General features: G+C 39.6%; 2 protein-coding genes across 3 annotated transcripts in view; both read left to right on the top strand.

The window, feature by feature from the left end:
• rps16 (ribosomal protein S16) overlaps positions 1–26,061 on the top strand; it is a 435,012-nt gene that overhangs the window by 388,435 nt on the left and 20,516 nt on the right. The gene's annotated exons all lie outside the window — the stretch shown is intronic.
• On the top strand, positions 1,412–26,061 carry gnsa (glucosamine (N-acetyl)-6-sulfatase a). Its single transcript, XM_060839758.1, has 14 exons — positions 1,412–1,633; positions 2,007–2,066; positions 2,443–2,649; positions 4,629–4,694; positions 5,303–5,401; positions 10,828–10,995; positions 12,072–12,154; positions 12,240–12,358; positions 13,545–13,648; positions 14,434–14,535; positions 14,851–14,961; positions 17,084–17,194; positions 19,237–19,397; positions 23,986–26,061. Exons 1-14 carry the CDS (start codon positions 1,499–1,501, stop codon positions 24,056–24,058), a joined length of 1,599 nt encoding a protein of 532 aa, XP_060695741.1. The 5' UTR covers positions 1,412–1,498; the 3' UTR covers positions 24,059–26,061.

The following is a 26,061-nucleotide window of genomic DNA, read 5'->3' as shown; positions in this document are numbered from 1 at the left end:
AGTTTAAATGTGTCATGCTAACTGACCTTGCTCTGTACTGTGATTATTTATGTTTATAGTGTAATCACCCTTTAGCAGATTGGAGCACAGTGTACAGACACAGTATTCAAAACTAAAACTTAGCTTGACAATTTTTTTTCTGAGGATTGAGCTCACTGTTTTTAAAGTACTTTTCTTGTCTTTCACTTTACAGTCAAACTGCTTAAATATATTTTATTTACAACAACTTGTCCTAGCCTGCTAAAGGATGTAGTTTAGAAACTGGAGATAGTGGATAGTCCGGAACGGCTCAAGAAATATTTTTCATGTTGTTTTTCTTATCGAACACATTTGGTGCAGTCTGTACCTCTGCACATCTCATAGGAATGTACGTTCCAATCCTCAGTTCTGAAGAAAGATCATTGACCTGAAATATTAACTCTGGTTCACTCACTGCAGAGGCTGTTTCTCCTCCTGAGTCATTCCAGCATTTCCTGTCTTTGTACCAATCTCCAGCATTGCATTGGCATTCCTTCTGTACTAGAAAGTCAAATGGAGTAATATGAGTTCCCAAGATCCAAAGTTATAAATTGAGTCTGTGAGCACTCCAATGGGATTTCTCTCCTTACAATCGTAGAATCCCTACAGGTGGAAACAGGCCTTTCGGCCCAACACTCTGAAGAGTAACCCACCCAGACCACTACCCTACATTTACCCCTGACTAATGCACCTAGCCTACACCTGAATATTATGGTAATTTCGCACATCCAATTCACCTAATCTGCAAGGCTTTGGACGTTGGGAGGAAACCCACGTAGACACGGGGAGAATGTGGAAACTCCGCACAGATAGTCGTTCAAGGAATCGAACCCGTGTCCCTGGCCCCGTGAGAGGGCAGTGCAAGCCACTGAGGGCTTGGCTCCCATGTTTTCTGAACTTACAACGTGACATTTAAAGCCACTGACTTCCCTCATCTGTACATATTTTTATCATACTTAATTATACTTATTCCATTCCGCCTCCCCCTTTACATGATCCAACCATATATATGTTGTAAAAAAGATATGTGGGGGACAAACTATCGATGTTTTGATGCTATGCGTTTTTAATGTATTTCAGTATTACAAATACAGTCAAAACTGTTAGAATAGTTTGCAGTCCATATCACGCTTCCCCAAAGACAAATTCTGATTTTGTTACCAATGAGTCTTTTTGCAATTATGTGGGGCCCACCAACAAAAAAAGAAATAAAATTAACAACGGAATACGTACACAGTAATGTTAAATAATCAAGGAGAATTCTGAACGTTGCGTAATATATAGTTGCGATAACCAAGTGTTTGCCTATCACTTGCCGTTCTATTGGTGCCCTTTAAAAGGTTTTACCAGGTGCTGGGATCAGCTGATGTTACTTGTTTTGGAGGCACATGTGACTTGTGAATCATAGGAAGGAAGCAGAGAGAGCGTAGTTCAGTTTATACAAGGAAGAAATTCAAGTGGAGTGGAGGAGCATAGTGCTATGGCTTTACTTGCTGTGTCGTCTTGTGTATTCGCTTTCTTGTTTTTCTTTGCTACTGTTGAAGAGGTCAGCTCGAAAAAGCCGAACATAGTTTTGATCCTCACCGACGATCAAGATGTTCTCCTGGGTGGAATGGTGAGCCGGCAGTTGTCTGGAGAGCTCCGGTGGAGCGGGGCGGCTGTGGATTGCTTTAGCACAGCGGAGACTTTGTTTGTTTTTGATGATAACTGTAGTCAATAACATCAGGCCTGCTGTAATCAGTAAAATCAGGCCTTACAGCAGATTTAGGCCTGGCTTAAGGATGCAGTAAATAGCTGTGTAATCTTTATTTTTAGGTGATCTGGATTTTAAAAACATTAATATGCAATTTTAAGGTTTTGTCAACTTAAAAGTACTTCTGTATTTTCTCAAATTAAGGACAAAAAGCTTGGGCAGCATTTTCCTAATATCATTCAACCAAACGAAACAGTTGTAGTGCTTTACGCTTGATTTATTTTTTTCTCTCTAGACACCATTGAAAAAAACCCGAAAGCTTATTGGAGATCTCGGAGTCACCTTTAAAAATGTGGTGAGCTACTCTTACTTTTGTTTTGCTTTGGATGGGGCAATAGGGGAGGCAGGGTAGCTTGAATTTGTATGAGCTAGGTTAGGAGTGGCCAGTCCCATTGATGTGACTGGCGAAGACCTCAAATTGATATGTAATTCTCCAAGGAAATTTGTCTTGAGCTGTCAATGATCTAACAGATTTAAAACTTGTTGAACTTAAACTATTATGAGAAAAGCTACAAGATTTGTTACACACTATTAGAATAAACAATGCTGAACGTTCAGTTTGACAGGAATAAATTAGTTTTATTTTAAGAAATTCACTTGAACTGTGAATGGTGTACACTGTTGCATTGTATTGTTTTAAATGTACCTGTTATGTGTTTGTTTTTATTCAGTATGTGGCCAGCCCGCTATGCTGTCCCAGCAGAGCTAGCATCCTGACTGGAAAGTATCCACACAATCACCGTGTGTTTAATAATACGCTGGAAGGAAACTGCAGTAGCAAAGCTTGGCAAAAGACACAGGAATCCAACACGTTTTCGGCTATCTTGCAACAACATTGCAGATATGAGACTTTTTTTGCAGGAAAATATTTGAATGAGGTAAATTTTTTTGTTGTAGTTTGAAGGTAATTGACATTTTTAGATTTAACTATGGTAGTTACCATTGTGACAAACTCATCCTCTAGTGTTTTAGTTTGGAATATTTTGAGAAATGCCTGACCACTTACCTGAAATTAATTCTGTTCTTGCAGACTCATTTTTTTTTTAGTTAAATCAAGTTTTAAAGGCTGATTTTTAAAGATTGGCTGGTTGTAATCTGAGAACAAAGTTGCCATAGTCTTATCCAATCATAGTGCTGCTGTGTCATTAGAAAAAGACAATTGGTGGCTTAATCTGAGGGTCACCATGTCTCTGGTGAGGAGAGAGGGTGAGAAGAGGAGTCCTTCATATAACCTCACCTAGCACAGGAATTGAATCCATGCTGATTGTGTCACGTTGCATCACTAGCCAGTCTTGATGACATGGCCTTTAATACACTCCATGAAGAAGTAAGAGCAACATGTTGAAACATGCAGCAAGCTTGTCGTCATCCATGAATGTAAAGGGCAGATGGGAGGAAGTTAGCTTTTTAAATATGTTTAGCCTTATTTCTTTATGTGCGAATAAAGATAATTCAGAAGGAGAGGATATGGTTATGTTGGACTTTAGTATTTTTGTGAGCATGGCCAGGAGGTTGATTTAAAGCTGTTTGTTGTGGTTCTGTTCGCCTAGCTGGTAGTTTTTGTTGCAAAAACTACCAGCTCGGCGAACAGAACCACAACAACGAGCACCCGAGCTACAAATCTTCTCCCAAACTTTTAAAGCTGTTTGCACAAAATTGTGAATAAGAGCACTTTCGCTTGTGCCTTATTGATAACTAAGTGCATAGCTTTGGAACCTACATTGAAAATGTAGCAATGCCGATTTATTTTACTCCCAGATGAAATAAGCCATGATTCAGAGCTACTGATGGTCGTTCTACTGCTTGCGAGTACAAAATTTGTACTGTTTTTTTTAAAGCATGTCTTTGTCCTTGTCAAGATGCATCTTTGAAAGGAAAGAAACTGCATTCTGTAAATGAAAATCACTTATTTCTAGTGTCTATTTTAACGGAGGAACAAAGGAAGTCTGATGTTCAGCGTAAGGAGCACAGCTAATAAAATTAGAATTACTCTTTCAAACACTATCAAAAGTGACTGCCCATCCCAACCTGATATTAGGTGTTTTTTTCTGCTGCTTTTGCAATTTTGAATACATCATAATTCTTCCTCTATATATTTTAGATGAGATAAAGTAAACAACCATCTCTTTAACTGGATAATGCCAGTTTTATTTGTTGAGTCTTTAGCTGAGTGCTTGGATTTTTAAATGTTTCGTTATGAGTTCTTTTAAACTCCATCTTTTCACAGGGATTGAAACAAAATAAAAGTAAAATGAAAAAACTTGCTGTCCCTTCCATTAATAACCAGCAGTTTGAATTTCTAAAGACAATGTCAAAATGTTCAGCTAATTTTCAAGGATAGATGCAAAAATGGTTGACAGTTTGTAATTAAAGTGCCACTTGATTATCAACTACAGGGTACTATTTATATGTAAAAGTTTTTTTCTTTTAAAATTTAATACTTTCAATATAATTTTGATGAATTTCAGTTAAAATTATGATTTCATTTCTTCACAAAAATGAACATAATAGCCAACATTATGAGCTCAGAAGGTAATATGCAGTTATCTTGTATCCTTGCCCCAAAAGGGATTAGATACCTCACCATAAAGGTGAGGTGGAAGAATTATTTTCCTACTCAATTCTGAGATGTTCAGAAACCTCCACTAGTAGATTTAGTTTCTGGCAGAACTATTCATTGAACTGTAAGAATTTTCTCCACCAGAGTCCTAGATGCATGGCACAGAAACAGACCCTTTGGTCCAACCTGTCCATGCCCACCAGATATTCTAAACTAATCTCATCCCATTTGCCAGCACTTGGCCCATATCCTGTAAATATGTTCTCATTTATGCTTTGTGTATTGTTTAATTTACAGTATGGATCAGAGGCTGCAGGCAGTTTTGAACATGTCCCACCGGGCTGGAATTACTGGTATGCACTGGTAAGCATTTACACAAAGTTCATTGACTAACAGGAACAGTTGCTTAAATATATAATTTCCATACTGCTGAAAATCTAATCAAACTAGATAGATACGATAGGAATTCTGCATAGTTTACTTGTCAAATGAAGTTTACATATTAATATCAGGCCAGATCAATTGATGCCATTTGGTATGCAATTACCAAGTGAAAGATTTTATTTTGGAAGAGGGGTTTTCTTATTGAGAATCTCTGTATTCTGTCCTAAAGGTTGTGCACACTGCATCTTTGTATCTCAGATTTTAAATGAATTCAGATTTTCTTTTTTCATTTTTGCTAAATTGGAATCCAAGGATATGGGGAGTAGGCAAGAAACTAGAGTTAAAGATAAAGGTCTGCCTCAACTATACTGAATGCCAAGCAAACTCTCTGGTTTATGGTCTCACCTATTTCTTGTATTTTATTATGAATGTAATATATACATCTAAAATATGCAAGATGTGAGGAAAATAAGATTGCAATTAGGAACTCCTTTTTTAGCGGTCATTGGATGCAAAATAAAACAGCAATGGCTTTATTGAGATGAATGAACTTGGAGTATAAAACAGTTCTCACTCTCTTCGTTTAGGTGAAGAATTCAAAATACTACAATTACACCCTCTCTGTTAATGGAAAACCACAATATCATGGTCAGAACTATAGCCATGATTATCTAACTGACCTATTAGTAAGTATCTTTTTTGTTTTTTGTGTTGTATTCATGGATGAATCTGAATAGAAATGTAAGCAGAATCTGCAAGTCTCCATTTGAACTAGTTTCTTGTTGTTTGTATGTGGCCAAGAATGGGAACATATCTAATAGGGAAGTTGTAAATGTTCCTTCCAGGTGCAGCTTTCTAAATTTCACTTCTGTCTGTATCAAATGGCTTGTTTTATACAATGTTCCTCTGCCTTGGCCTGTTTGGAAAGAAATAAGCATGTGTACAGTACAGTGTGCTTTTTTTTGTGTCTGATCAACACCCCCCTTATGATTTATGGCCATTGTAGTTCTATTTTAATATACAAAACATGGCAATAAATTTGCCAGATCATATAGGTTGGTTGAGTGATAAACGTTGTGTAAAAAATGAGGTCTGCAGATGCTGGAGATCACAGCTGAAAATGTGTTGCTGGTCAAAGCACAGCAGGCCAGGCAGCATCTCAGGAATAGAGAATTCGACGTTTCGAGCATGATCCCTTCATCAGGAATGAGAGAGAGTAGCCAAGCAGGCTAAGATAAAAGGTAGGGAGGAGGGACTTGGGGGAGGGGCAATGGAGGTGGGATAGGTGGAAGGAGGTCAAGGTGAGGATGATAGGCCGGAGTGGGGTGGGGGCGGAGAGGTCAGGAAGAAGATTGCAGGTTAGGAGGGCGGTGCTGAGTTGAGGGAACCGACTGAGACAAGGTGGGGGGAGGGGAAATGAGGAAACTGGAGAAATCTGAATTCATACCTTGTGGTTGGAGGGTTCCCAGGTGGAAGATGAGGCGCTCCTCCTCCAGCCGTCGTGTTGTTATGTTCTGCCGGTGGAGGAGTCCAAGGACCTGCATGTCCTCGGTGGAGTGGGAGGGAGAGTTAGTGTTGAGCCACGGGGTGGTTGGGTTGGTTGGTCCGGGCGTCCCTGAGGTGTTCTCTGAAGCGTTCCGCAAGTAAGCGGCCTGTCTCACCAATATAGAGGAGGCCACATCGGGTGCAGCGGATGCAATAGATGTGTGTGGAGGTACAGGTGAACTTGTGGTGGATATGGAAGGATCCCTTGGGGCCTTGGAGGGAAGTGAGTGTGGAGGTGTGGGCGCAAGTTTTACATTTCCTGCGGTTGCCGGGGAAGGTGCCGGGGGTGGAGGTTGGGTTGGTGGGGGGTGTGGATCTGATGAGGGAGTCACAAAGGGAGTGGTCCTTGCGGAACGCTGATAGGGGAGGGGAGGGAAATATATCCTTGGTGGTGGGGTCCGTTTGGAGGTGGCGGAAATGACGGCGGATGATACGTTGTATGCAGAGGTTGGTGGGGTGGTAGGTGAGAACCAGTGGGGTTCTGTCTTGGTGGCGGTTGGAGGAGCGGGTCTCAAGGGCGGAGGAGCGGGAAGTGGAGGAGATGTGGTGGAGGGCATCGTCGATCACGTCTGGGGGGAATCTGCGGTCCTTGAAGAAGGAGGCCATCTGGGCTGTGCGGTGTTGGAACTGGTCCTCCTGGGATCAGATGCGGCGGAGACGAACGAATTGGGAATATGGGATGGCGTTTTTGCAGGGGGCAGGGTGGGAGGACGTGTAGTCCAGGTAGCTGTGGGAGTCAGTCGGTTTATAATAGATGTCTGTGTTGAGTCGGTCGCCCAAGATAGAGATGGAAAGGTCTAGGAAGGGGAGGGAGGAGTCTGAGATAGTCCAGGTGAATTTCAGGTCGGGATGGAAGGTGTTAGTAAAGTTGATGAACTGTTCAACCTCCTCGTGGGAGCACGAGGCAGCGCCGATACAGTCATCGATGTAGCGGAGGAAAAGGTGGGGGGTGGTGCCAGTGTAGTTGCGGAAGATGGACTGTTCCACATATCCTACGAAGAGGCAGGCATAGCTGGGGCCCATGCGGGTGCCCATGGCAACCTCTTTAGTTTGGGACTCAAAGCCCTCCGTTTCTTCCTTTCCCGCCGCACCAACCAGTACCCTTCCACTGACACCCTCCTTCGACTGACTGAACTGGTCCTCACCCTGAATAACTTGTCTTTTCAATCCTCCCACTTCTTCCAAACGAAAGGAGATGCCATGGGCACCCACATGGGCCCCAGCTATGCCTGCCTCTTCGTAGGATATGTGGAACAGTCCATCTTCCGCAACTACACTGGCACCACCCCCCACCTTTTCCTCCGCCACATCGATGACTGTATCGGCGCTGCCTCGTGCTCCCACGAGGAGGTTGAACAGTTCATCAACTTTACTAACACCTTCCATCCCGACCTGAAATTCACCTGGACTGTCTCAGACTCCTCCCTCCCCTTCCTAGACCTTTCCATCTCTATCTCGGGCGACCGACTCAACACAGACATCTATTATAAACCGACTGACTCCCACAGCTACCTGGACTATACGTCCTCCCACCCTGTCCCCTGCAAAAACGCCATCCCATATTCCCAATTCCTTCGTCTCCGCCGCATCTGATCCCAGGAGGACCAGTTCCAACACCGCACAGCCCAGATGGCCTCCTTCAAGGACCGCAGATTCCCCCCAGACATGATCGACGATGCCCTCCACCGCATCTCCTCCACTTCCCGCTCCTCCGCCCTTGAGCCCCGCTCCTCCAACCGCCACCAAGACAGAACCCCACTGGTTCTCACCTACCACCCCACCAACCTCTGCATACAACGTATCATCCGCCGTCATTTCCGCCACCTCCAAACGGACCCCACCACCAAGGATATATTTCCCTCCCCTATCAGCGTTCCGCAAGGACCACTCCCTTTGTGACTCCCTCGTCAGATCCACACCCCCTACCAACCCAACCTCCACCCCCGGCACCTTCCCCGGCAACCGCAGGAAATGTAAAACTTGCGCCCACACCTCCACACTCACTTCCCTCCAAGGCCCCAAGGGATCCTTCCATATCCGCCACAAGTTCACCTGTACCTCCACACACATCATCTATTGCATCCGCTGCACCCGATGTGGCCTCCTCTATATTGGTGAGACAGGCCGCTTACTTGCGGAACGCTTCAGAGAACACCTCAGGGACGCCTGGACCAACCAACCCAACCACCCCGTGGCTCAACACTTTAACACTCCCTCCCACTCCACCGAGGACATGCAGGTCCTTGGACTCCTCCACCGGCAGAACATAACAACACGACGGCTGGAGGAGGAGCGCCTCATCTTCCACCTGGGAACCCTCCAACCACAAGGTATGAATTCAGATTTCTCCAGTTTCCTCATTTTCCCCTCCCCCCACCTTGTCTCAGTCGGTTCCCTCAACTCAGCACCGCCCTCCTAACCTGCAATCTTCTTCCTGACCTCTCCGCCCCCACCCCACTCCGGCCTATCATCCTCACCTTGACCTCCTTCCACCTATCCCACCTCCATCGCCCCTCCCCCAAGTCCCTCCTCCCTACCTTTTTATCTTAGCCTGCTTGGCTACTCTCTCTCATTCCTGATGAAGGGCTTATGCTCGAAACGTCGAATTCTCTATTCCTGAGATGCTGCCTGGCCTGCTGTGCTTTGACCAGCAACACATTTTCAGCTGATAAATGTTGTGGTTCTGTTCGCCGAGCTGGGAGTTTTTGTTGCAAACGTTTCGTCCCCTTTTCTAGGTGACATCTTCAGTGCTTGGGAGCCTCCTGTGAAGCGCTTCTGTGCTGATTCCTCCGGCATTTATAGTGGTTTGAATCTGCCACTTCCAGTTGTCAGTTGCTGTCTGCTGCAGTGGCTGGTATATAGGGTCTAGGTCGATGTGTCTGTTGATAGAATTTGTGGATGAGTGCCATGCCTCTAGGAATTCCTTGGCTGTTCTCTGTTTGGCCTGCCCTATAATAGTGGTGTTGTCCCAATCGAATTTGTGTTGTTTGTCATCTGAGTCTGGCTACTAGGGATAGCTGGATACCCGCGCACTTTCATCAACAGATGCCTTAAGGAAAGACAACGAAATGAGGATATGCCACAACCCAAAGGACTGGCCACACTTCCATACATCAGGAGCATTTCTGAACTGACAGCCAGACTGCTGCGACCACTAGGACTCATAACAGCACACAAACCAACAGCCACCCTCAGACAACAACTCACCAGGACAAAGGACCCGATACCCAGCATGAGCAAAACTAACGTAGTGTACACAATCCCATGCAAGGACTGCACAAAACACTACATAGGACAAACAGGAAGACAGCTAACAACCCGCATCCATGAACACCAACTAGCCACGAAATGACACGACCAGCTATCCCTAGTAGCCAGACACTCAGATGACAAACAACACAAATTCGATTGGGACAACACCACTACTATAGGGCAGGCCAAATCGAGAACAGCCAGGGAATTCCTAGAGGCATGGCACTCATCCACAAATTCTATCAACAGACACATCGACCTAGACCCTATATACCGGCCACTGCAGTGGACAGCAACTGACAACTGGAAGCGGCAGATTCAAACCACTATAAATGCCGGAGGAATCAGCACAGAAGCGCTTCACAGGAGGCTCCCAAGCACTGAGGATGTCACCTAGAAAGGGGACGAAACGTTTACAACAAAATCTCCCAGCTCGGCGAACAGAACCACAACAACGAGCACCCGAGCTACAAACCTTCTCTCAAACTGAGTGATAAACGTTGATGAGTTTCCTGGGAGGGCTCCCATGTTCTGCTCTGATCCTCTACTGCACCTGTGTCCAAATAAGATCATTTTATTAATAGTGTCTTTTAGGAGATTGAATTTCTTTTTACTGGATGAATGAGCAGCCTGGGCTCTGTTTCACTCTTGGACTTGAATCAACTTATGCTTTTTTTTTAAAATTCCTAGTTGGAGTTTGTCACTAGAACGCATTTAAATGCATCCCCTGCCTTTCTTTACCATTCCATGTTTTTACTCTTTTACTATTCGCTCCCCTTTTTTAATGTAGTGTAGAACAAGAATAGTGTGTAACCTTGGAAAGTTGTCGATAATGGTACAGCTTAATAATCCATGATGGCTGATTTATGTGCAAGTCCAACATGGTATTAATTTTGTTATTTACCTGTTGAGAAATGTTATGTATACTCTAGTCTCCTGGCTGTGAGGTAGGGACATTACCACTGCACCATGAGAACCATCAAACTTTGGTATACCTTTTGTAATCTGCTCGATCTTAATGACGTATATCAAATTACCACCACCTGCAGTATTCAAGCTTGGCGGATTTCGAAAACATTTTGACCTGAGCTACTGCAGTTACTAAATAATGCTCCTCTTGGGTTTGAGGATATATTCTTCTGCTTCATTTGTTTTGAATGTAAAAATGTGCAGTAGTTATCTCCTTTTTTTTTATTGATTCTTTTTTCAAAGTATTAATTTCCCTCCATTTATATGCTTTGGTCTTGTTGGTATTTATATATTCCTTGTAATTTCAGTCACCATATTCTAACCTCTCTCCTTTTTCACTTGGCAGTCAAATATTTCACTGGAGTTTTTGGACTCCAGAACAAAATATTTTCCGTTCTTTATGATGATCTCTACTCCAGCACCACACTCCCCTTGGATTCCTGCCCCACAATATGAAAGGAACTTTTTGGATGTTAAAGCACCAAGAAACATGAACTTTAACATACATGGAAAGGTAATTTTTATGCACGATAGGAATACATTAAAGTATTACATTAGATTAATCACTGTGATTAAACAGGAAGGTAGTAGGAATACACTAACATATTCCTATTATCTTTTTGTTTAATCTTAGTAGTAATTAACTTATTTAGTTGAACCTTTTTTATTTTACATTTTTTTTCACATGTCTTTAGATGCATGTACAATGAATCTGAAGCAAAGTAATATTAAGAATTGCTTGTAAAATTTTAATGAATTGCTGAACAGGAAGTAATGTGAAACCAAACTGCTCTGCTCTTTCAATGCCTATACAATTAAATATCTTTAACAGCGTTTTAAAGTTTTATATTTAACTTCATTGGTAAAATACAAGCTTTATTTGTTCCTGGAATTCAAGTGAGAATGTAACAGCATCCTGCAATTTATCGTATTATTGCAAGCTGTGGCTGTAGTGTTTCTGATGCGATTATTGCAGCGCACTTTTACCTGCAACAGTAAAGAAAGATGACATAGTTGACACATTGTTAGAAGCTCATATAAAAATCAACCACATAATATGGTCAAGATGTAAAAATAATCCATTTTAAAAGATGGAAGCCCAGTACAGATGTTGGGTATTCAGATGACCAAACTTCTATCAACAAGCTTTCTTCATCATACATGATGTTAAGATTGAGGTTGGAAGGATGCGCCAATTCCTTTCTAGTCCCATTCCTCCACTGGTTATAACAAATATAAAATTGAACCAACGTACAGCCAATTTGTGTAGGACTTTACTGTCTAGTTCAATATTGGAAGCAATTCATCCAAGTTTCTTTTTTACAAGAGTAACTAGTTATACAAATAACACTTATTCACACATGCACAGATTATCAAAAAGTTTTAGACTATATAAAGTTAGGTATCCATTATATTTTGGAATGCTAAACATGAGGCGGAGGCAGGTAACAGGCAGATAGCTAAATATTCCCTTATAGCATAACAAATATGAGCAAACCAATCCTTTAATTTCTTGACAACAAAAAAGTAACTAATTACAATGTTATTTCAATGCTTGTCAATTGAAACTAATGCCTTTTTTCAAAAAAGGATAAACATTGGCTGATCAGGCAAGCGAAGACTCCCATGTCAAACTCTTCAATTAATTTTCTGGATAATGCTTTCAGGAAAAGGTATTGTTCCTCCTCACTTCATTTTCTTTTTGTAAGAAAAATAAAAATGTGGATACTTTGTGTAATCCTCAGTTATTTTTCTTAGATGGCAAACGCTGCTATCAGTGGATGACCTTGTTGAAAATGTTGTCAAGAAACTTGATGCAATCAAGGAACTAGAAAACACCTATATTTTCTTTACATCTGATAATGGCTATCATACAGGTAAATAATTATACTTTATTTCCTGTCAAACTTTAGCTTATTGATTTTTTTTTTTCATTTGTATTTTATTCTTGCCTTTTAATGTTTGGTATTTCCTCTGGAGTGACCTTGTCTAATGGACTACAAACTCAACCTTTTTATTAAAATGAGAAAAGCATCCAAGGAGCAGAGAAATTGACATTTCAGGCAGGAGTCCTCATGCCTGAGGAAGGGCCCCTGCCCGAAACATCAATTTTCCTACTTGGATGTTGCCTGATCTGCTGTGCTTTTCCAGCACCACTCTAATCTTGACTCTGATCTCCAGCATCTGCAGTCCTTACTTTAGTCTCTTATCAAAAACGACCCATATTCTACTATAACCTTTTTAAAAAATAACTTTGAATAAAAACACAATGCTACAGATGCAAGAATGAAGCCAACACAATGCTTGAGCAACTCTGTTACAGTAGAATTTGTAAAGGGTGAAATAACTAGTGTTTCAAGTCCAGTATGACACTTAAGAACCCAAGTACCTGGCCCAAGATATTAATGGACACTACAATGGCACAGTGGCTCAGTGGTTAGCACTGCAGTCTCACACCGCCAGGATCCTAGGTTTGATTCCAGCCTTGGGCAACTGTCTGTCTATGTGGAGTTTGCACATTCTCCCCGTGTCTGTGTGTATTTCCTCTGGGTGTTCTGGTTTCTTCCCACAATCCAAAGATGTGCACGTCAGGTGAATTGGCCTTACTAAATTGCCCATAGCGATAGTGCATTAGTCGGAGGGAAATGGGTCTGGGTAGGTTACTCTTCGGAGGGTCTGCGTGGACTTATTGGGCCAAAGGGCCTGTTTTCACACTTGGGAATCTAATCAAATCACAACAATTTATATGGTCTATGCAATTGTGACTCGAATGTCAAATGTGCAAAGGAAGTTTAGTAGGGTTTAATATTATTCCTTTTTTTTAAAAAAAAAATTATTGGTCAAGTAGACAGTTGCCAATTCTGCACTCGTTGCTCGTTTACTACAACCACCTCTCTGTTCTAGGAGACTTAAGACTATGATTATAAACCAATTCTAATTCGCCATTCTGACACTCTGTACTTGTTTATTAATACATGAAGTAATAATAGAACATTAAAGCTCGTGGAAATCAAGAATGCATAGTATAAAATGCATTAATATCGGTTTTAAATGTATCTTCAGGCCAATTTTCTTTGCCAATTGACAAACGGCAGCTATATGAGTTTGACATTAAAGTGCCATTGCTTGTACGAGGACCTGGAATCAAACCTACCAGCAGTAATCAGGTATACGTACTAGACTGATTCTTGTATAAATTGTGGGGGCAACTCTCATACTAAGTATGTGCACAATGTTTGTTTGAGGTGAAGATTCTCTAGAAAGCAAGGTTGCTTAAAATTGGCAGTTCAACTCCATTTTAAAAAAAACAAGTTCAGGAACTGGCTTTACATAATCTCCAGAAGTTATTTCCTGGGAATGATTGTTGTGGTGTAACAATTGTAACGTCCATTTATAGCTTCACTTTTGACATTAGCAACATTTTTTTTATTTTAGTGCTACATAGAATAATTAACAGTGAAGAAATAGTAAGAAGATATCTTTGGTTTAATGAAATCAGCAATCCTATTTGAAATGCTTGAAGTTAGGTTTCATCTTTCACTAATATTACATTGCCATGGTCTATTTTAACAGCAAAATCCTGCCTAATGTAGAAGAACTTTGAAAGCTGTGAAAAACACTTTTTTTTTTGTCCTTTTTCGTGCTCCACTGATGATGTTGTATGGTGGTCAATTGACATCTTTGTGGTTGCAATAAAGAGACAGTTGCATCCCAATAATACTAAATTTAAAGTTCCATAAGATCAGTCTTTGCCCAAGAGTATCTGTCACCAGTGAAGCATATGTTGCATAAGTATTCAATGCATGAGATGGGGAGTGAAGTGAAGTGAAAAGAGCGAGAATGTGTTCCAATCAGATGTGTTAGCCCTTGCTGTTGAAAACTTTATAGTGGAACTGGTTGTTGTAGTTTTGAAGATTGAGATGTCTCAGGTTTTGGTCTTAATTTCCTTCAGATGCTGGTAGCAAATATTGATTTGGCTCCAACATTCTTGGATATAGCTGGCTATGATATCAACAAAACCAGGATGGATGGCATGTCTCTCTTGCCTCTGCTGGTAGGTTTTTTCATACTAACAATATGGTGTAATTGTAATTTATTCCTTTTTTTAACATGGACGTGATTGTAATAAAAGTAACTTTCAGTCGAGTTAGCTATTAAATTCTTCCAGTTTTCAAATCTGCTTCAACCATAAGTTTACTTATAACTCTAAATTTTTCAGTTGTGAAAATAAGTTACTAGGATGGCATTGGACCTCCAGAGCAATTACTCTGGTAACCCCTGCAGAATTCCGATTCATGTCAGTTGATTTTTTGTTTGTACTGTATTCAAAACTTGCATTTTGTATTATCAATTTCAATTCTATTTTCAGAATGGTAAGGCAAAAAACGTGACATGGAGGACTGACCTCCTTGTAGAGTATCAAGGAGAGGGACGTAACAAAAGTGATCCGACCTGTCCTTCGTTAGGGCCTGGGGTCACGGTGAGTATTAAATTTTTTTTTTGTTTAATCTGTATCTTATAAAACTTCTACTTCACTTTAAAGCGAGCTTTCCAAAGCAAACTAACAACAAAAATTCATTTCATAAAATTTAATTCTAAGCTGTGGGTGGCACGGTGGCACAGTGGTTAGCACTGCTGCCTCACAGCGCCAGAGACACGGGTTCAATTCCCGCTTCAGGCGATTGACTGACTGTGTTGAGTTTGCACATTCTCCGCCTGTCTGTGTGGGTTTCCTCCCACAATCCAAAAATGTGCAGGTTAGGTGAATTGGCCATGCTAAATTGCTCATAGTGTTAGGTGAAGGGGTAAGTGTAGGGGAATGGTTCCGGGTGGATTGCACTTCGGTGGGTCGGTGTGGACTTGTTGGACCGAAGGGCCTCCTTCCACACTAAGTAATCTAATCTAATCTGTTGAGTGTGGTCTTGGCTGCTAAACTCTAGAGAGTGGGTTTGCAAGTATATAATGGTTTATACTGCTACTTGATGCACAATTCATTTAGATAGGCACTTGAGGGGCAGAAAAAAGGGCAAAGTTAAGAAGTGAATCTTCTCCAAAGCACTTGAGTTTGTATTAAGTGCAGTAAATGTGGAAGCATCCAATTATGATCAATTTTTAGATTTTGTGGTGTCTGTGCTGTTCATGAGGCCAAACAACTGAACTTTCCTTTTTGTTTATCTAAAATGTATGCAGCTCATGTTTCATTGATGCCAGTAGCTGAAGTATACATCTTGACTCAAACCGTTAGTTTGCTGTCTCTCCATGGATGCTGCCTGACCTGCTGTGATCTCCAGCATTTGTTGTTTTCCGCTGAAGTATATTCTATAATGACCCAGACTTTATTGAGAAAACAGTCCACTAATACTAGTGGGCGGCACGGTGGCACAGTGGTTAGCACTGCTGCCTCACAGCGCCTGTAGACCCGGGTTCAATTCCCGACTCAGGCGACTGACTGTGTGGAGTTTGCACGTTCTCCCCGTGTCTGCGTGGGTTTCCTCCGGGTGCTCCGGTTTCCTCCCACAGTCACAAAGATGTGCGGGTCAGGTGAATTGGCCATGCTAAATTGCCCATAGTGTTAGGTAAGGGGTAAATGTAGGGGTATGGGTGGGTTGCGCTTCGGCGGGTCGGTGTGGACTTGTTGGGCCGAAGGGCCTGTTTCCACACTGTAAGTCTAATCTAATAACAATAGATGCACTTTCATTTCTTCAGTCAATTTTGCTTGAGGAAATTGTCATGATTTAGTTCTTCAAGAGTTGTAAGAGTTTTTAATCTGAATGTTGCTAACAGGTATTTATCCAGTGACCTGAATATTTTTATTTGTATCCATTTAAAAAAAATGTTGACATTGTTCCATTTGAAGCCAGCTTCTCTATGCTTATAACAAATTAAAAGGACACTTGAAAACAATACTTTAAGACCACCTGAAATGTTGTTTCGATTCAATTAGTGTTTTTCTTTCAGGCTTATCCTACCTGGCCGATACTCTTTAACTGAAAAGTTGAAAAAAATCTCTCCATTCAGACCTTTCATATTGCTCAAAGAGGCTTCAAGCTCTTAACAATTAAGCTGCACTGAAATGCTCAAATTCAATCACAGTTTGAGTCAATTTCCTCCTCCCAACCTTAATGGATTTTTGTTAGAATAAAATTAAAATACCAGGTTCACTTCTCTCTGAATGAATGTTAATCAGTTCTTCCTTGGATCAACACCTAACTCTGTACCATGTTTTGTTTAAAATATGCCCATTAAATTGGCAATGTTGTATGTAGCTGCAAATGTGTTGCTGGTCAAAGCACAGCAGGCCAGGCAGCATCTCAGGAATAGAGAATTCGACGTTTCGAGCATAAGCCCTTCATCAGGAATAATTATTCCTGATGAAGGCCTTATGCTCGAAACGTCAAATTCTCTATTCCTGAGATGCTGCCTGGCCTGCTGTGCTTTGACCAGCAACACATTTGCAGCTGTGATCTCCAGCATCTGCAGACCTCATTTTTTACTCGAATGTTGTATGTAGATTAACATGGCTGAAAACCATTTATCTCCTGGTAGCTTTAAGACGACCGTTTGTATCTTTATCTACTCACCTTCAACCCTTTGTTCAACAGAACTGTTTCCCTGACTGTGTTTGTGAAGATGCATATAACAACACATATGCATGTGTAAGAACAATTGCCAATTCAGCTAACTTGCAGTATTGTGAATTTGATGATAGTGAGGTGAGTGCAATTAAATGTTTTTTGCCTTTCTTTTTGCTTCCTTAACTGTCATATCATCTTTTTGATAAAACCCTAACTTATGCAGACATTTTTTTTTCCTCTCAGTATTAGCTGGATTTTAAATTGCTTTTGAGCAGTCCTATTGCTTATGAGTAATGTTCCAAGCAGGTGTTAATACTGGATAAGTTGCATCTGGAATCAAACCTGGCTTAATTCTCTAAATCAAACATTACAAACTTTTGCAGTCAGTGGCTAGTCGTTACACATATCCACACAAAGAGGCTGTAATGTTCATTTAACAATTCTTTTGAAGTTTGCATAGAAATAGACAGGGTGGTTAAAAAGGTATTTAGCACTCTTGCCTTCATTGCTCTGTCCTTTTGAGTACAGGAGTTGGGAAATTGTTGAAGTTGACCAGGGCATTGGTGAGGCCTCTTGTAGAATACTGTGTCCAGTTCTGGTTGCCCATTTACAGGAAGAATATTATTAAGCAGGGGGAGGGTTCAAAAGAGATTTACCAGGATGTTGCCAGATGTGGAAGGTTTGAGTTATAAAAAAGGCTGGAACATTTCTCACTGGATTGTAGGAGGTTGAGAGGTGACCTGATACAAGTTTATAAAATAATGAGAGGTATAGATGTTAATTGTTGTCTTTCCCTACTATGGTAGATTTCAAGACCAGTGGGAGCATTTTTAAGGTGAGAGGAAAGAAATTTAAAGACTAGCGACAAATATTTTAAAGGATGGTTCATGTGTGGAATGAACTTACTGACTGGGTGGTGAATGTTGGTACAATTGTAATGTTTTAAAAGACATTTTTGGATAAATACATGAATAGCAATGGTTTGGAGGGATATGCGCCAGAACTAGGCAGATGGGAGTAGTTTAGTTTGGGATTATGTTCAGCATGGATTGGTTGGACTGGAAGTCTTTTTCCATGCTCTATGACTCTATAAAACACAATTTCGTTCATAAGTGGAGCATCAAAAACTCTATTGTCATTTTTGAGGGGTGGGGAACGGGGCGGGGGAGGGGTGGAGAAAGTCATGATTAGCAAAACACACCACCTTTCTTTTCACTGTCAGCAATATACTTTCTCAAGTACTCAATCTCGGAGAAATATGATTACTTTCTTAATTTTTTACTGCTTAAGCCGCTCTTTCTAGTTTTCTTTTTAGATATGCCAAAACAATCTTGACTCTTCTAGTCAGTTCTGACGGTTTTAAATGTTACAGTTCTGTCAGCTTAAGCAACTTAAGAAATTTCATAAACCAATTTGCACTTTTGCTAAGGTAAGACTGTGTGCTCTTCTGAGTGGAGAACCCACTCCTTCTGCTAATGTAAAGCTAAAACCTGATTTCTTCTGATCTGAATGCACATCAACCCACCCCCATGCCTTATGATCATTTGCATTTCTGACTATCATAAACACACCAGTGAAAACAATTCTTCAATTAATATCAGGCTTGACACTTATTAAATCACCTAGAAATGATGAATTTGTTTTGTTTTCAAATTGCTTTGACTTCTCTTTTACAAACAAACTTGACCTTCATGGAGCCGAAACCAAAATTCATTTGCCTCCTTTTTGAAAGTTCAAAGTAATTATGCTTCTTTTTTCACAAATTATTACTGCAAGAGAAACTGGATTTATGCATGAAATGTACATGACTGTCTTCATTATAAATGTAAAGTGTTTGTAGATAAACTCCTAAAAAGGATTACTTGAATGTGTTTGTCATTAATCGGTTCTTAAGTTGCAATGCATTATTAGTGCCATATGCTTCCCTCCTTTTCTTTAATTTGGAAATCTTAGCAGACAAAACACATTTTTCTGGATAACAAAAAGTGCTGTTGAGATTTTCAGTTATCTAAAGTAAGCATCTTTTGAATGCAATTGATTTGTGATGCTTAGTATTGAGTGTAGCGTAACTTTTTTATTATTTCAATGACACAGTAATTCCTGTTCACTTTTGAAAGTGAAAGCCATGTATAAACCGACTTTAATTCTTTCTGTTATCTCAAATGCTTTCATTTCTTTAGGTATTTGTAGAAGTCTATAATCTAACTTCTGACCCACACCAAATCACAAATATAGCCAAGTCAATAGACCAAGAAGTTCTTGAGAAGATGAACCATCGTCTCATGATGTTACAATCATGTTCTGGTTCAACGTGTCAGACACCAGGAGTATATGATCCAAGGTAAGGAAGATTCTTTTAGACATTCCCTCGTATGGGGTCAGCACTTTTGTGGCTTTAAAGTTTCATTTATAGTTGGATTCCATTTTGAAGTGAAAGAGTTGAGAGCTGCATGTTTATAATCGGGATAAGAGGCTCATTGCTATGCAATGCTGTCCTGTACAGTTTCAAATTACCTTTTAAAACATTATACTTGAGTTTATTTTGAGAACAGCTATATTGTACATAATTTGATTAAACCTTCCCCCAATCAAAAATATTAAGTATGACAATATTTGTAATGAAGTTGATACTATTTGATGCTATTTGAAACGATGTTGTCACCACATAAATAGATGTTGCTTTTTGATTAACAATTATAGTCTTATGAGCCTTTCAAAAATATGGTAATTCAAGTGAAATCTATTCTTGTTTTATATGTATTATATACAGTATATAATGAATTATGAACTATACAAATAATTAATTTTTTAGAAATACTGATTTCAGTGTCTGTGGTATACTATTTAAGGCAAATGTTAGGCTGTTCTGATTTTTTTAAAATGCTGTCTGTCCACAACAACAGTGTCTACCTATACTGTAGTATCTTTTTTTTTCTTCCATGACATGTGAATTCTGTGAGCTAGGCCAACTGACAACAACAGTTTTCCTCTGTTCCTTGCTCTGTTCTGGTGCATTTTTAAAGTATAGCCAGTAGTTAAATATTGCCTTTTGTGCAGGCTAATTACTGCTCCTGCTCTCCATTTAAACTTCCATCAATCTGACACAAGTAGAAGCAGAGCAATTTCTCTTTAATACAAGCATCACTGCTTTCAAGGAACATCTATAGGCTTTACAAATTTTTATAGTTGATAGCAGAAGTATGCCATTTGACCCTTCAAGCTTGTTCTAACATCTAATTATCATTGTTGATCTGTTTGTGTTCCAAATTCTAATTCTATTGCTGAATTTTTAGCAAAAGGATTTATCTACCTACCCCATTTCTTAAAAATTTAATTGATTTAACCTCTAGCTCAGAATTCAAGTTACACAACTCCCTCAGCAAAATTCTTTCCTCTGGCTTGAAAGGGCGATCCCTAATTTTAAAAACCGTACCTCCTTGTTCAAAACTGACCCACCAAAACAAAGGATCATTTTACACATGCAAGTGCATTGACACCATTTTCAGGATCTTGTATTCTTTTTAAGCCAGTTACACCTTACTTTTCTAAACTCCAATGAAAACAAATTCAGCCTGTCCAATTTTTTCCTCACAAGATAACTTTTTTACGATATTGATACCCAGAATGAGTGGACTAAGTCCACGTCGTCTTACAAGACCATGGGGCTGCCCCCTTGTTAAAGAAAGTGAAACAACTGATGGTAGTTTTCATCTGAGGGTTACTACAGCTCAGACAAGGGGAGATGTTGAGAAGAAGAATCATACAGCAAAGAAACAGACCCATCATCCATGCTGATCAGGTATCCTAAACTGAATTAGTCCCATTTGCCTGCATTTGGACCATATCCCTCTAAATATATTGGCTCAGTCATTAGCTGTGCTGTCTCTGTGACAGGGACCTAGGTTTGATTTCACCCTTGGACAGTTGTGTGTCTGTGTGGGTTTCCTCTGGGTGCTCTGTTTTCCTCCCCAGTCCAAAGATGTGCAGGTTAGGTGAATTGGCCATGCAAAATTGCCCATACTGTTCAGGGATGTGTAGGTTAAGTGCATTAGTCAGAGGAAATGTAAAGTAATGGGGTGGGTCTGGATGAGATGCTCTTCAGAGGGTCGGTGTGGACTTGTTGGGTCAGATGGCCTGTTTCCACACTGGAGATTCTATGAATTCTAAACCTTTCCTATTTGTATACCTGTCAGTGTCTTTTAAATGTTGTCACTATATCTGCCTCTACCACTTCCTCTTGCAGCTCATTCTATACACCCAGTGCCCTGTCTGTGAGAATATTGCCACTTGGGTCCCTTTTTTTGAAATCTTGTGCTCTCACTTTAAAACTACACCCTTTAGTTTTGGAATCCTATCCTTGGAAAAATGTCCTTGACTATTCATCTTATCTATGCTCTTCATGTTTTAACAAACCTCTAAGGTCACCCCTCAGCCTCCACTCTGGGAGAAAATTCCCTGCCTATCCAACCTCTCCTTTAAACTCAACCCTCCAGTCCATAGTAACCTCAATTGGTATGGGAATGAACCAATTCTGTTTCCAAAGTTGTCACTGTGCATTACAAACTAGATATCCATCCAACTGAGCTAACTGGCCTTCATCAAAATGGTAAAGTTGCTGTGAACAATCAACATTTTTACAACCTTTTTGAATAGGGAGACAAATTAGTGCAGCACAGTATTTGAGATGATTTTAGCAAAGTGCCTTTGTTCCTTTCTTCAAAGTCATTTGATATAAATTTTAAAAAGATGAAGGATCCAATTGTCACACCTTGCTAATATAAAAGGGACTCACTTAAGCACAACCTTTTATCCATTCAAAAAGAGGAGAGTGCTCTGTATAAACTCTGGTCTGGCAGCAGTTGTGGAAATGGAAACAGTTAATGTTTCAAGTCTGATGTGACCTTTGTTCTAAAAAATAATTGTATCAGGACTTGCAACTCATCTGCTTCTATCTGCACATATGCTGCCCAATTTGAATTTCCCCAACATTCTCTCTTTTTTTTTAATTGCAACATTTTCTGGGTATTTTGTGCCAGTATGTTACTTGTACTTCACTTTAGAAGAACTATGATGCTGGACTTTTTAATTGTATTTCCTTATTTTTCTAATTTTACATTGTAAGATTTTGTACCTCAGCATACCTAAGATGATGCCAGAGATGGTGACTTTGTACACTTTTTCAACTGTGTTCATGTATTCCTTTACTTGAGTACACGTGACAATTAAATCTAATTCTAACAACCTTTATGTGGAATCTTAAACAAATGTCTTTTAGATTTCCATGAGTACTAGATATCTGCAGGCTTTTTTTGTGCCAGGGCATTTTACTCCTTCAATGGATTCCAATAAATTGGTTAAACAGGACTTTTCCCTTTCACAAAACCATGCCGAACTGCTGATTTTACCCATCTTCTCCAAATGCCCAACTTTGAGTTTTTTTGTGCTGGATTCTAACAGCTGACTGTCCTCAAGAGCTTGACTCAAGAGGCAAGCTCTTGAGGACAAAGTACAACCTCCAATAGTGGTTTTTTTTCCTCAGTAATGCCACTGAACACCATTTACCTCTGATCTATACTTTTGCCACTTGTGATCTATTCGTACAAAGCAGTCTTGCATTCCCTTTTCCTGTATTTATTTAAATTTTTCATTGCATCAAAAACATACTACAGACCATGTAAGGCTAATGTCATTGAAAAGCTCAAAGGTCTTCTTTCCATTAGATTTCAATTGGTCTTTCATTCTTCCAGTAAATGGGTAAAGTAAAATTTATTATATGTTCCTTTGAAATTCTTCAGTCAGACTTCTGCTTGCTCATTATATGCAGGCTACATCTTACCAAGTAACCAGCTATATATTTTAACAACAGTTTGCTTTTAATTCCTTTTCACTCTTTGACTTTAATTCATTCCTTTTCCCAGTACTTCTGATACTGTTTTCATTATTCCACTCTGATTTGGAGATCTCTTAGGCTCCTCTGTTCCCCTCCTTTCAATGATCATGAGTATATGGGATAGCTATTATTGGTCCATTTTGTTGCTGGAAGTAGTTGACTTTATTAATATTCAATTCCAACATCTTTTGAGGGTTTTCCTTTGCCAGTTGCCTGTCTAATCCATGAGCCAATATGGATGTGGAGCTGAATGTCAGCACAGCTATCATGCAAATATCTGCAAATATTGAATCTTTACTCAGACCCCTTGGCATCATGGTAACCCAAAAACCTACCAACGCATTTAAACAGTGACTAATGAAACTAAAGGATCTATTAGATACTAACAGCAAATCTAACATCATTTACAAGATACCATGTAAAAACTGACAAAAAAAACACTGCATTGGACAAATAAGCAGGAAACTTTTTCCACCAGGATACACTAACACCAACTAGCCATCAAAAGACACAATCTACACTCACTAGTTTACGTGCAGACCAAGAAGGACGCCACTTTGACTGGGATAACACACACATCCTAGGACAGGCAAAACAAAGACACGCATGAGAATTCTTAGACGCATAGCATTCTAACCAGAACACATCGATTTAGACCCTATTGACCTTCCCTTTTTTAAATAACACAGGAAATGACATCACCCACCTTTTTAGAAACAAATCTCTATAAATAGAGAGGCAGGGCATACCACCAGTGCTTCACCAGAGAGTCTCACTGATGTTACCTAGTATGGTGACGAAACATCTGAAAACAATTCTTCCAGCTCAGCGAGCCAACTTACATACTTTTATCAACAACCTGAGCTACAAGTTTTCTCAATATCGTTTTACTCTTTTTAGCTACTACCTGTGGCTAAAATCCAAGGTGCACGATCTTGGTATCTTTCTTGTACAGAATATGTAAGTTGATAGTAATTGCATCATCTTTTCACATATGCCGATTTTTAAAAAAAGGTACTTTTTTTTGTTTGCCTTTTAGGTACCGATTTGATCCTCAACTAATGTTCCACCATGGACCTGCTGCACCCAAGTTATTCCATAAAACCTTGTGAGGCCTTTTTGCTGGCTGTTACCTGTAACTGAACCTTTTACTTTGTGCGGACTGATGTAAATCACTCGAAGTTGTATATTTGTTTTTGCTCTGACACCCCTGAACATGCTTTTAAATCATGAAAGCATGTGGCATTTTGAAAAGTGATTTGATAAATTTTAACACTTTTATGTATTGTAGTTCTAAATTATTTATTTTGTGAGGACCATTGTCTTAAGTTGCAGTGATCCTAAGCACATAATTGCTTATGGGGTACAACATGCTTTCAGTTTTTGTTGCACAAATTATCTGCCAGCTAGCAATCCCAACTATATTTGGTATGAAATTACTTCTAGCCACATCCTTTGTTCTTCACGACAGTAGCAGGAACTAATCATATATTATGTTAAAATTAATATACAAAATAAAATTTCCACTAAGCTTATGCACAGCAAGAACAAAATAGGTTTTGCAACAGATTATCTCAGTAATATTTTTCCAGTGGCTATCCAGCTCAACATACTGGGAATTTCACTCTGTTTTCAGGGTTTGCTGGCAGGTGATGGGGCTGCAACTATTGGCTTAAATTAACATGATTACTTCTGCTTTGGTCCTTTTTTTTGAGATAAGGAATTAATTGGGGAAGTTTTTTTTGTCTCATCTCCTGGGTTGGTCTAATGTAAACAGTGCTAAGATCGAAGGATACTTGCCTCTTCTGAATGTCATGTACTCTGAGCTCGGGGTTTTAAATGATGCTTTGTCATGTAGGACCCAAGATGAGTTTCTTACAAGTTTCTCAATTATTCTTCTCCACCTCCACCTCCACCCACCAAAAAAAAACCCACCTGATTTTGTTTCCAGTCCAAATCACCTAGCCTGGCCACTATATTCACTATTTCTAAGACTGTTGGCAACAATCTTTCCCCACCCAGCTAACACCCCCACAGTATTTTCTTCTTTTTTTTAAGATTACTGTGATTCAAAGCCATGATCTTTGTGTGTAAGGCATTGTTGCTATGAAACATTTCCCAGATTGGCATTAAGTAAAATGACTATGTGCATCCTTGAATGTACAATTAGTTGCCATTAACGTCTCTACCAAAGGTGATTAAAGTTCTTTTAGCAAGTAGTAGTGTCCATTTGACTGGATAATCACTATTGTTCTGAATCTTAAAATTCTCACTAAAGATTTCCTGTTTTTATTTAAATATTAAATTACCTTTTCCAGTAATTCTGGGATTCGATATTGCACTGAAGATACTAGCTGTCTGTTTCTTTGGGATGTTATGGAAGAGATGTATGAAATGCTAATGGTTTCTAAAAATATAGCCAATAGATCTAATCCAACATGGGATATTGGCCATAACTAAATTTCAGTTGTTTTATCTATCAGATGTTGGCTTTCTCTTTTTATATTCAATTATACACTAATCATACCACATTATAACATTCCTGAAATGTTAACTCATACACGAAAATATCTTTTATTCAAGGATGATCAAATGTCAGAAGGACAAACAAAACAATCACTCTTTCACTGGCATAGATGTATTTAGAGTGTATAGTTGACACTGTCTATAAAGTAGCATTGATCTACAGCCTTATGGATGTATATTAGTGAAAAGGTTATCGAGTAACACCAGGTAAAAGGCAAACTTTTTAGTGTTTCTGTACCTTTGAAACCTACAACATTCAAGCACTTGTGAGCAAGCATTTTGTTTAGCCTTGAATATAAGAATTGAAACTATTTGTACATCAATATTGCAGTGTGAATTGTAAATGCTTGTATTTTCAGTGTTAAACTGAATTAACACATTTTAAAATAGTTTTATGTAGCTTGGATAACAATTTACATAAGCTTGATGTTACTCAAGATTCAGACTCTTGACACTTTATAATACTGGATTTGACTGGAGATTTCTTGTTTTTTTTTCCCCAAAGACTTAAGTGTCCTTGACTGAGATATAAAAATGACGGCTGAATTCAATCTTGCATTTATGTAATAAATTACTTTTTCAATCTGAA

This window comes from Hemiscyllium ocellatum, chromosome 19, assembly GCF_020745735.1.
Source record: "Hemiscyllium ocellatum isolate sHemOce1 chromosome 19, sHemOce1.pat.X.cur, whole genome shotgun sequence".
Taxonomy (NCBI): domain Eukaryota; kingdom Metazoa; phylum Chordata; class Chondrichthyes; order Orectolobiformes; family Hemiscylliidae; genus Hemiscyllium; species Hemiscyllium ocellatum.
The sequence above is the reverse complement of the archived record's forward strand: the minus strand, read 5'-3'. Positions and strand labels throughout refer to the sequence as shown.